Consider the following 12,548-nt stretch of genomic DNA (forward strand, 5'->3'; position numbering starts at 1 on the left):
TTGCATTATTGTTTTTATTATTATTAATGAAAATGATGAACTTCACACGCTCTCCTGCGCCGTAGTCCAGAGCATTAGGAGGCCGTGACTTTTTCATTAAAGCTTGCTAAGGTTGAGCACAATCTTCAACGTGGGCAAAGTAATTAAGCGATCAAATACCAAATCAGCCTTTTTTACATCTGGAAAGGTGAGTTACTGGTTCGCTTCCATGTAATTTTGTGATGCGTGTTAAATATAAAAGCCTGCTTATGACACTACGCCGAACAATTGAACACCCCACAAACTCGTAGACTAAGATCATCCAAACTGGAACCAGTTTAATGTCACCCTGTCTAAACGTCAATTCACCTACTGTTTCTCTTTTTGAATCTTAGTCATCAACGGTCGACATGGTAGATAGAATCATATTTTTAGTTATACATCATATTTACCATTTCCTGGCTTGCCCGGGTGGGTGGTGTTTTCCTGCACACGTTAAAATAACACAGGTTGATATCAATATGGTAACGAAATAATTGCTCTAGCTACTCATTGTTCAATCTCAAATGAAAGAAATAATGTACTAAGCGGAGGAGAACCTAAGAATGGCTAATTTCGCTAAATTGATCTATCATTTAAACTACTGTATATCATCAAACTTGGGATTGGATCTTAACATGATATCCTTCGGGCGTCGTTCGTGCTGAGTGATATTTTGTATGCTTAAATAATCGTCGATGGGGATTTCATTTGAAAATACCAGCAAGCGTATAAACACGAAAATGTTTCAAGCATTGTTCTTAACATTCTTTGCTACAAGCACACATAAAACAAACATTGCGGATATATTTTTTGGTTTGCGAAGAATGAACATACATTGGTGTTTGAGCACTTTTAAAATTGAATTTAGCGCCTTTCCTAATAATTATCTTACAACAATATTTATTTTTTCACTAATACCTAAATATGAGCACAATGTTAAGGTGCTTATACCTCAATATCAAATTCCCTAATTTGTCTGACAACTGAAACAAGCTCAGGGCTTGGCTCATTATGATCACACTTGTAATGGTTTGCTCTTCGGGGCTCCTGTCTGCTGATAGTATTATAATATTGGCTCTGGTGCTCAGTAAGGTGATTGGGACTAGGCACGCCTCGGAGCTGTCAAGCACTTTAAGAGTCAGATACAATCGAAAAGCTATGTTCTGTATTTTATGACAAAATCTCAACTGGTTTTTAATTTAAATATCGCGTTTTTCCTGTTCAGCTCTCCCTTTATAAGTATAGTTGCTTAACATGAAGTGTATGAAAAATCAGCGACAGTATCATATGGAGATGGAAGAAACAGAAACTGTGATACAAAGTTTAATTTTAAAAACCCTGCTCGAGTTATTTCTACGATAGCGATTCTGAGGAGAGGCTACTTAGTGGGAGTATAAAAATCTCCATAATTACAGTCTTTGTTTGCAAAACAGAAGGTAAGAAAAGTCCACCAGAAATAAAAGAAACTGCTTAGGAAGTAGCTTCTCTCGCATCTCAAATATCAGCAGTAGAACAATCGAGAAACGTACCGTATGGACAGGAATCCACGCAGCATTCCTTGCTTCCAAAGTCATTGAAACCTTTGGAACATCTTCTGTGTTTCTGGCAGTCGTCAGTGCGGTTGTCAAAGTACCACGTCCAACTCATTGGAGCATGAGGAGTGCAGAGCGACTCAGGATGTGGTGCTCTGCAGATGCTTTCTGCAGAGGGTTTTGAGAAAAAAAAAATCGTGAAAGATAATTAATAAATCAAATTTCATGTTCTATTGTGGTTATCAAGAACAAACAAAAAATTCGAAGTGTTTTAGTGCTTTACTTTCTTTTGTTGATGAAACGGTTTTCACATATACGCCGCCTTGCGACCCTCTAAATAAATACAGACGCAGCCATTCAAACGATTTAGCAAAATTGAGAACGCTGGCGATAACTTGGAAAAAAAATATTCATTTTGTTCCTGTGTCCCGCCACCGGAAAAAAAAACAGTTAAGCGATGGTTTCATCACACAACGATATAATTATCTTTTACAATAGAAACAAGTCATTTCAACATTTAGTGGCTACGAATTAGTGATGCAAAACTATCGATAAATCGACTATCGATACTATCGATAGTTATAAAAAAACTATCGATAGTGTCGCAGAACTATCGGTAGTCGATTATCGACAGTGTTCCGATAGTCGACTATTGAGAGTAATATTCACAGTTTTTCGACAGTCGACTATCGATAGTACTATCCATAGTTTCTCAATAGTTGACTATCGATAGTATTATCGATAGTTTTTTTTTTACTATCGATGGTTAGGTTTTTTGCAACTATGGAGGCTATCGATAGTGCTATCGATAGTTTTGCGCTAGAGCGGACACGGTTGCCACACCGCCGCTCGCCTCCCTTCCTCCTCTCTTCGCCCAAACTCCCTCCTTCGTCATCACTGAAAGCTGAACCAAAGTTGGGATGGTAAGTGCTTGGGCCAGTTGGTGTGCCATTTGAAAAAATAAAGCGAGAAAAAGTAAAGAGAGAGCGACGTAAACTGCTAGTGTCGGAAAACTATCGATAGTAAACCGTCGACAGTACTGTCGATAGTGGTACGATAGTCGACCATCGATAGTTTTCCGACAGTCGATTAACGATAATTTTCCGATAGTCGACTATCGATTGTACTATCCATAGGTTTTTGATAGTCGACTGTCGATAGCACTATCGATAGTATTTCAATAGTCGACTATCGATAGCGCTATCGATAGTCTTTTTACTATCGATAGTCAAATTTCTGGCGACTATCGATTCTATCGATAGTACTATCGATAGTTTTGCACCATAACTACGAATACAATAATATAGCAGAGCATGGCAATACAGAAAAAGCAGTTTCGCTTTTTCTGTATCGCTACACCTTCACACTATATTCTGATCGCATGATGACATTTTGTGCTAAACAATGCGAAAAGCGCATCCGTATGCTTGCAATGAAGGTTTATATTTGCCGGATAGAGAAATTCTAGTTTCTGAACGCGACAAAAGTAGTGCTTTAATTGTCGAAGATTCAAAGTGAGGTGTAGAGTGCCATCCTCGTGGGACCATATATTACTAGTAAAACAGGCTGTTATGCATTCTGTTAAACCTTGTCATTGAATGCTTTCGAAAAAAAGCACCAAACTGACGGAGAGTTATCCTAGGGGAAGGAAATATAATTGTTGCCAAAAAAAACATTGCATGAAACTGTGAAGTATTGAAGCACTGCCTGGGAAAGATGTGGTTATGTACGTCTAAGAACGTCGATATTTACTGCATAAAACTCATAAAGATTGGCGTTTTCTGACATGCTCTTGACTAGTGTTCGCTTAGTGTTTGCCAATGCGGTGATCCCAGAAAGGCAAATTAATTAGAACAGTTGCAAAGGATGTGAAACGGGACTTAAATTACACAACGTTTGGCTTATTTCTCAGAAATTGAGTGCTTATTTTATGTGGATTCGAAAGAACATGAAGACTATTGTAAGAGATGGACAGCGGGGAGTGAAATTGAAAACCTAAGCATATGATGTTAATAAGACAACGAATATACAAGCGTGATAACGTGGGAAACAGACTTACCAGGAAGCAGCGCAACGACACACGCTACTGCAGCTAGCAAGCAAAGGGCTGCGATGGCTGCCTTCATCTTGGACGGTAGACGTGAATGATGTGGTTACAGATTTTGGGATGGGTATATATAGTGCTCTGCTGGCGTAGGGACAGCCTGAGTTCAGTAGATATTTTTCTTCGAGGAGACAATAGCTTTCACATACATTGCTCTCAAAGACCGTCGTATGTAGCAAATTGTAACAATGGATATCGCCCTACGTAAGATGGTGACAAACATGTCTGCGTCACAAGCAGCAGGGACTCTTGTCCACGTGTCCAGAGAATATTTTAGTTTTATTTTGTGTTTTCTTAACAATGACGCAAATTTTCAGAGACAAAATACAATGATAGCATCAGAGCACAAACACAGGCATATGAACCTTTGTTGAGGTACATGTCAAATTGTATTAAAATTTAATGGCAATACCTGCCTGCGCAAAAAACATAATCCTAGGTTATTGACCTTGACAAGAATGTAGAGGGTCAAGCGAAAGCTTAAGGAGTCTACCTTTATCTTATAATTTGTCTTCCAAAGATTGTTCAAAGCTAGTTTAACTTTATTCGAACCGTTAAGGCAGCAGGTACAACACTCCTATTCAGAAAGGAACTTTTAATGTTTGTAGAAATAATTTATGATCACTGAGTTTTTAAGTAGTGCAGATATCTGAAACTCAGAAGCATGTTTACACTATATGTAGTCAGTGTTTGTAAGCATCAAGTCTGAGAGGAGACTGAGGAAATATACATAACGAAAACCCCCACCTCATGTTGTACTCCTTCTCAGAATGTATACATGCTATTAGATTTTTATTCGAACAGATTTAAAAAAAGGGGGCGAGAGTTAGACGAGCGCTATCTTCAGGGTATATTTACTAGTCTTGTTGCTCATTAGGTGAGAAAATATTTTTTATGCTGAAAATAAAAATTAAGTAATATGTGTTAGTTAAGCTTTTGATTATGGGTTTTAGGGGCATATTGATATTGCCCAATAGACGACAATTGATATTAGAGGCCAAACTAATTTATAGACCTTTTTTTCTAGATATTACTCGAATGATTTTCGCGTTTTCTCGCCCGATATATCAATTGCCCGGGAAAGGAGCGTGTGGAAACCCACAGTGACCAATCCCTTACGAAAATGGCATATCTGGAGTTGTATAAAAATACATGGTTATATAAAAAAATTGGGCATATCTCGCCATATAAAGCACATCAGTCATATCTGGCCGGATATGCCCAATATTTTATATATCCATATATGGGTCTGCCAAATAGGGTATATCGGCCTCCCATATAAGGCCACATATGTCCCAATCAAATAGGCAACCTTTACATATATTGTTGTTTTCTACAAATATCTACCAAAAGTGACTTCTCGTCTCTATAAGAAAAATACCAAAAATACCAATTGGATATTGAGCATGTACCAACTTTTATTATTTTTTTACGTGAGTTGCGCATTACGCCACTCCGGATTTCCCTCAACATAATTCCCAGGAAAAGTAGGATTATCAACATTCGTGTAACGAATGTCGATGAAACGTTAATGTCGACGAAACGCTTGTCATGAAACGTGTATCCACGAGAGGGTGGCCGTGAATCGTGTTATCACGAAACGCAGCCCTCTTACGCTGCCACAGCGTATGAGGGCAAGAAGAAGTCACATGTGGCAGCGTAAGAAGGCAAGAAGAAGTCACAGTTCTAGCGGACGTGGTGCTTCCCCCGCGAATCAAGTCTTGCCGGGAAAACGGCCCGAAGTTTTGCCAGGAACCGCGCCTCCGCCCGGTTACAAATCTGTCGCTAGTGAGATGGATGGGAGATAAGGCCAAACCAGATGACGGAGCAAGGTGTGTGGCCGAAGGCGTCGACGTCCTCCAGCGCTCTCTTGGTCGAACGACAAAATGCTTCAAGACCAGCAGTATCGTTGACCATTTTTTGGAAAACAACCTGAAGCTGCTCACAGCGGTCAAGGAGGGAGGGAGGCCTTGTGGTCCTGCCAGATGCCCTCTACGGCACCAAGGCAAAGGAAGCTATACAGAAGAACTTCAATCAAGTCAGTCCACCAGCGTTAACAAAAATGAAAGCCCGTGCTATGGAGATGTGCAGCGCGATGGAACTTTCCGAGCTGTTTAAAAATTGTCAAAGCGAGCAAAAAACTGCTACTGAACATGTTCTTTACAGCAAAAACTCATAAAGTGGGGGTCCCCTTCAGGGTTATTGTTACGGAAAGAAATTCATGGCAATGTCACGTTCCGTCCTTTATATGTAAACATTTGACAGCCCTCGATTTGTACGACCCATTTATGGTGCAAAATTCCGAACGCATAATTTAATTTTTGAGGGAGGGTGCGCAGGGAACGCGAAGCGCTTTATCTGTCGACGTCGAAGAACTTTTTTATTTAGTTACTCACGACCCCCTGTTTTTGTCTGTGAAAGAGTGCATTGACAGGAACGGTATTCGTCCGTTCCAGAGTTCCTCTGGGATTAACGTTGACCATTTTCTTGAACTTCTCACTTATTACTTAAAGCATACATTTGTTTCTTTTGAAGGAGATACCTTTGTGCAAAAGGGGGGCATCTGTATTGGCTCGTTTGTGGCATCTGTGTTGTGCAACATTTTTCTCGGTGAGTGCATAAGATCCATCTTAGAGAAACTACGGGTCTCTAGCAGGTTGAAAATTTTTCAGATTTCTGGATGACTTCCTTATTCTGAGAAATCAGGCTGACGCAGCAGAATGTGAAGTGAAGAAAGTGTTGGAGGTGTTTAGGACTTGTGGCAGTGGCTTAAACTTTACGTATGAGGAGCCAAAAGAGGGACAGTTGCAGTTCCTGGATCTTCGGTTAAATCTCCTGAAGGGCCACAATTTGCTGGACGTACCAGACAAGGTCAAAAAAGGTTCATTCTTCCGTATAGTTCTGCCCATTCGAAAGTCGTGAAAAGAAGTATTGCCTCTATGTGTCTAAAGGCGGCCCTCAAAAGAATCCTGCAGGCATAGTGCATAAGGAAGTTTTGATAATCAAGTTGCGAGGCTTGGGAGAGCGGGTTTCCCTCAGGGCACTCTGATTGAGGTAGCAGAGAGCCTGGTACAGAAGATTAAAGGATTACAGAGGCAACTCCGCCACAGGAATACGACGCGCCCAGTGTTCATCCCGTAACTGCGCACAGTCACGCATAATCTTAAGAATGTTGCCTCACACTACGCTGTGCCTGGGGTGTTCACTGTACCCAATAAGCTGGGGCGGCTGTGTCGTAGGATCAACAATTCCATTGTATTGAAAGATCCCTGTGATACCAGGCACAGCACAAAATACACGGAGTGTACTATGGGTGTTGTATAGGAAATTCCAACGTCATGCGGCTCGTCTTATATTGGCCAGACGGGAAGTTGTTTCAATGATCGTGCACGAGAACACGCCGCGGCGACGAAAGCCACTCCATCGGGACGTCTTGCCACACACTGCAGTCGTTGAACATGTGTCCCGTCATTTGGCGACACCAGGTTTCTGGCTAGATACCCGGGGTTCTAGAGAACTGCATGAGGCCTTCGAAATCCAGGCAAAGGGCAAAAAATGCATAAGTGGCACGTCCCTCTCCTTATCGGGAATGAGTTTTCCTTTTTCTTACGGAGGTTAAACAGATTTTAAGAGAGAGTATGTGTTTGTTCGAAGCTATATATATGATTATTTTCACACATAAAAATTCAGTTACGAGTGCGCTCTTGTCTCTCTATTTCCTCGTCCTTGTATTTTTTTAGCTTCTTTAGGTGATCATGAACCAAGTGGTCGAAAGCGCTACCTCAATGGAATATGTTGCTTATGATCTAATTTCAATCGCGCGAACAAGTATGGCGATGAAAAGTGTGCTAATTATCATAACTGGTGCCAAATCCAGCATTTTAATTGTCGAGTTAAAAAAAAGTATAATATCAATCAAAACATTCTCGCTAATGTGAGAAATCCATGAGAAATTACATTAATTGGGGGTAAGGCATATTTTGCTAACAAAACTGCGACTTTTGACGATCGGCAAGAGTTAAAAAGTCGCCCCCGAATTTCTTCCAGATCAAAAACCTTAAAATAAGAACAAATATATTTTGTTTAATGAGTTTTTTTGATAACATCTAGTTACTTTCATTTTTACGCGCCGTCGTTTTCCTGATTTCCACCTTCCCAGCACGAAGGAACGCTTTCCTGCTTGCATGTCTGTTCACTGCAGCACGTTCCTTTGGCGTTGGTAGCCGGTGAAACAGTTGTGAGTTTTAGTATTGCGTATTCGAGCAAACGCAAGCCCTTTGTGTTTGCGTTAGCTCGTGCGCGGAGCCCGAAATTGCGGTCTTGGATTGGCGCATTGCGATGAGGCGCACGTACAACGTGGGGCACGCATCTCTAACGCAAATGCACAGAGCTTTCGTTTGCTTCCATACGCATTATAAAACTCTCTAGTAAGGTACAACCCCATACCGGCTAAAGCTCTACGTTGGGATAGTGAAGAGTGTTGTTTGCATTCATAAATTACATTTCACGAGCCATGATCGCCCGCAGTTCCGCCGTGCCCGCTGAGCAGGAGAATCGGGGGACCTTACTAGAGTGCTTCCCGTTTCCGCCGCGGGAGGGCGAGCAACAAGCTGGAGACGCGAATAGAGAACCTTCTAAACGTTCTTGCTTACTTTATCTAGAAATTTAAATAGAAACTAGTAAATGACGTTCAGCGGGCGTCGATAAGACAGCGGCAGAGTAAACAGACGCGGTGGACATTATTTCCACCATGGCCGGAAGAGCATTATTCTGGTCATTCAGGCCGATGATGATGATGTCAGCAGGTGTGTTTTCAAAGTGCTCGTTGGTGTCTTTGTAATTGTGAAGACGTTCGGGTGTGTGTTTATGATCAATCTTACACCCTCAGGGGTATTGGTGACTGTTTATTCCTTGCGGAGCCTGTATATTTCTGTGAGTTATTACGAATCGTTTGTATTTTACCCCAAATAACCTTTTGTTAACAGTGTAGCAAACCTTAATCAGCAAGGAACAAAAATAATGCAGTGATTTCCTTTATCTTCAAGCTTAGAAGACGACGATTTTTTAAACTTATTTTAGAATTGTTTGTGCAGTAGACTCACGGAATAAACAAAAAACTTTAATTCGTTTTCCCTTATATCTAATCAATATAATCAATACTTCTAATCAATAATAATATTCTCATAATCTAATCACAAAATAATCTAATAATTCACATAATAATCTAAAAATTCTAATCAATATTAATGTTCACATAAATGGTCGCACAAGTCAGCCATGGGAATAAATGTTGCATAGGATAATCTCGCCGCCTCGGGGGCAACGTGCTATATTCTGAGGTCGTCCTTTCGGCGAAAACAAGCTTTTGCTTTGTTCAACTCCACGTGCATTCAGAACAATAATTTTTGTATTGTACCTTGCGTCACTTGTTTACGCTTTACCTGACAGACGTTGCCCCCTCTCATGGTTATTTTTGATGATCTTTTATTACAATTTGAATCAGCATGAAATGAAAATATGAATACAAAGAAAAGCGTTTTCAGCGACTGTCAAATATACTTACACAAAAAAAAAATTATCGTCTATACCAAAGAAAACAGTGCCTAGTTTCGCTTGAATAAGAGCACGAGATTTTACATTATGTAAATTCGTTAGCCTCAGTTTTGTTTTACAGCATGTTTCCGTTAAAATATCCTTTTCTGAAGACAGCAGCACACAATCCCGCAACAGTCCTGCAGCGTGCCACGTCGAACAGAAATCTATCTTTGTTGTTGCCTCAGCGTCGAGCCTTTGTTCGCGAGTCGGGGGTACAGGTGGCGGATCTAGCCTCCAGCAGACGAGGGTAGTGTGCAAGGCCGGTAGTATCCTTTCGTAGCGGGAATTGGAACGGGCGGCGCGATGATGTGCTTGCTTGAAGTGGGATGCTTGCCTCGATAAAGAGAGTGTTCTTCTGGTCACTATTTGCAGAAAGTGACGTGGTTTCTTAAAGTGTGTAGCTTATTAATCTGATCATTACACTTTGAACATAACGAAGTTGGACGTTGCCGTCTTCTGGCAACGTCCACCTGAATAACAAGCTCATTGAAGCAATCTTTAGTAGATTTTCAAAAAAAGTGATCGCTTTAGAATACGCAAACACAAAAAGGCACATAGGTATGGTGGTTTGTTCATTGCTACCAAGACACATAAAAATGGGACTCCTGACGCCATGAGTCATTGCCCGCAATGGGGGTACCAACACCATCCCAGAGCTTCGGCTCTGTGGTGGAGAATCCATCGCGACTTTTCCCGAGGGTCCCCGCCGATGGCCGAGAGAGACGATCTGGGACCAGCGGGCCAGAGGAAACACGAAGTTCGTCCGTCGTTATATTCAAAGTGTAATGATCAGATTAATAAGCTATACACTTTAAGAAACCACGTCACTTTCTACAAATAGTGACCAGCAGAACACTCTCTTCTTCGAGGCAAGCATCCCACTGCAAGCAAGCACATCATTGCGCCGCCCGTTCTATTCCCGCGACGAAGGGATACTACCGGCCTTGCACACTGCCCTCGTCTGCCGGAAGTTCCACCACCTGTCCAGCCGAATTGCGAACAAAGGCTCAACGCTCAGACAACAACATCGACCACGTGTCTGTTCGATGTGGCACGCCACGGGTCAGTGGTGGGACCGGTGTGCTCCTGTCTTAGAAGGGGATATTTTAACAGAAACAATCTGTAAAACAATGGTGTGACTAACGAATTTACATAATGTAAAATTTCGTGCACCTATGGTTCTCAATCATGCGAAACCAGCCACTGTTCGCCTTGGAATACACGATAAGTATTTCGTGTAAGTATACTTGACAGTCGCTGAAAACACTTTTCTTTTTATTTATATTTTCATTTTATACCGATTCAAATTGTAATAAAAAATCGTCAAAAATAACCACGAGAGGGGCAACGTCTTTCAGGTAAACCGTAAACAAGTGCCGCAAGGTACAATGGAACAATTATTGTTCTCACTGCACGTGGAGTTGAACAAAGCAAAAGCTTGTTTTCGCCGAAAGGACGACCTCAAAATAATGCACGTTGCCCCCGAGGCGGCGAGAATATCCTACGCAACATTTGTTCCCCTGGCAGACCTGTGCGACAATTTAGGTGAACATTAATATTGGTTAGAGGATAATATATGACAAAACGAATTAAGACTTTTTTTTTATCAGTCTACTGATCAAGCCTTTCTAAAATAAGTGAAAACAAAATCGTCGTGATCCAAGCTTCAAGATAAAGGAAATCATTGCATTATTTTTGTTCCTTCCTGCTTAGGTGTTGTTACACTGTTAACAAAAGGTTATTTGGGTAATATTTGGGGGTAAAATACACCCGATTCGTACTAACTCACAAAAATATACACGCTCCGCTAGGAATAAACAGTCACCAATACCCCTGAGGGTGTAAGATTCCGTGTATTGATCACAAATACACGCCCGAACGTTTTCACAATTGTAAAGACACCAACCAGCACGTCAAAAAACACACCTAGTGACATCTTTATCATCGGCCCGAGTGACACGGATGATGCTCTGGCGGCCATGTTGGAAATATGGTCTACTGCGTCCGTCCACTCCGCGGCTGTCATATCGGCATCCACTGAACGTCATTTCCCAGTTTGTATTTCAATTTCTAGATAAAGTAAGCCAGAACTTTTAGAAGGTGCCCTATAAGGCCGTCAGCTTTATTTTCTCGTCAATTTTTCTGTACTACTCAATCCACTCGACGAAATCGACGACTGTGACGCATTTCGCCTCTGTCGAATTTGTAAGAAAGGCTGTTTTCAATGACAAAATGTCAGTCGAACAATCTTTTCGAATAGAAAAGTAACTCGTTCGAAGTTGGTTAACATAGCTAAAGCTCACTTTGCTATCTATTTTTCGAGCCCACGAAAATTTAAAACGGGCGGGAAAACAAGAGCAGTCAAAATGAGCGAATTTCTTGCGAAATTTTGTTGCAGAGATGTTGCAGAAATGAAGCCGTGCATTGAACAGTGCGGAAGACCTCGTATGTTCGGCATTGAGACATTGGAGAGCAAAAAAAAACAAAAAAATACCAGCTTAAATATTTCGATGTATAGGCCGGTAGGAAGGCCAAAAAAGACCCATCATAAGCAGCTGCAGTACTTCGGAAAGTGAAACGGGAAAACAAGGTCAGTTTTACCAAAACAGGCTGACGCTAATAGGTGTGGTTAAAAAAGGGATTTGAAGGTCTGCTACAAAAATGTGACCTCCGCCCGTCAGTAGTATGCAGAGGCACAGCCAAGATTTTATTTCAAGGGGAAGGGGGGGGGGGGGGGTTAAATGGCAATTTTACCCCCCTCCCCCCCTCATGGCGAAGCAGTGTGAGCTCGGCGGCACGGACGCTTACGCAAAGAAATACCGAGGCCTTTTTAAGATAAAACGGGTAAAGCTGCATTGTCTTTTTTTTTTTCAAACGGAGCAGGCTTTATTTACAGGGATCCAAGCGTGGTGGCTCACTGTTCTACTGACGTCGTAGTTCCGGTCCACCAACTTTAAAATTTTCCTCGCAGCACACAACTCGATCCCTCCGCCTTTTGAGGTATCACCGTATCACCAACGCGTACCAATCAGACAAAAAAAAAATTATAGCTATAATGTCACAACAAAATTAAACAGCAACACACACGAAAAAAAATTCGACGCTGAAAAATCAGAGCACGTTTCCACCTACAAACAATAGGCCATATTCCAAGGCGCCATTAAAATGGCCGAAACGAGAGATCCGGCTACGCCTTTTGTCTAAATGGCGTCGACAACAGCGCAGTCATCTTGTTGGTGGACGTGACGTCACAGATCGCTAAGAAGTCACTCGCGCTCCGAGAAATACTCGGTGCA

At 41.6% G+C, this 12,548-nt stretch overlaps 1 protein-coding gene across 1 annotated transcript; it reads right to left on the reverse strand.

Moving 5' to 3' along the window:
• Positions 1 to 427: 427 nt before the first annotated feature.
• Positions 428 to 3,679, reverse strand: LOC120849263. Its single transcript, XM_040221455.1, has 3 exons — positions 3,613 to 3,679; positions 1,551 to 1,721; positions 428 to 465 (listed from the first exon to the last, which is right to left on the reverse strand). The coding sequence occupies exons 1-3, from the start codon at positions 3,677 to 3,679 to the stop codon at positions 428 to 430; spliced, it is 276 nt and encodes a 91-aa protein (XP_040077389.1).
• Positions 3,680 to 12,548: the final 8,869 nt, after the last annotated feature.

The sequence above is a fragment of the Ixodes scapularis genome, unplaced genomic scaffold (assembly GCF_016920785.2).
Source record: "Ixodes scapularis isolate PalLabHiFi unplaced genomic scaffold, ASM1692078v2 PGA_scaffold10__122_contigs__length_95168666, whole genome shotgun sequence".
In the NCBI taxonomy this organism is placed as follows: Eukaryota; Metazoa; Arthropoda; class Arachnida; order Ixodida; family Ixodidae; genus Ixodes; species Ixodes scapularis.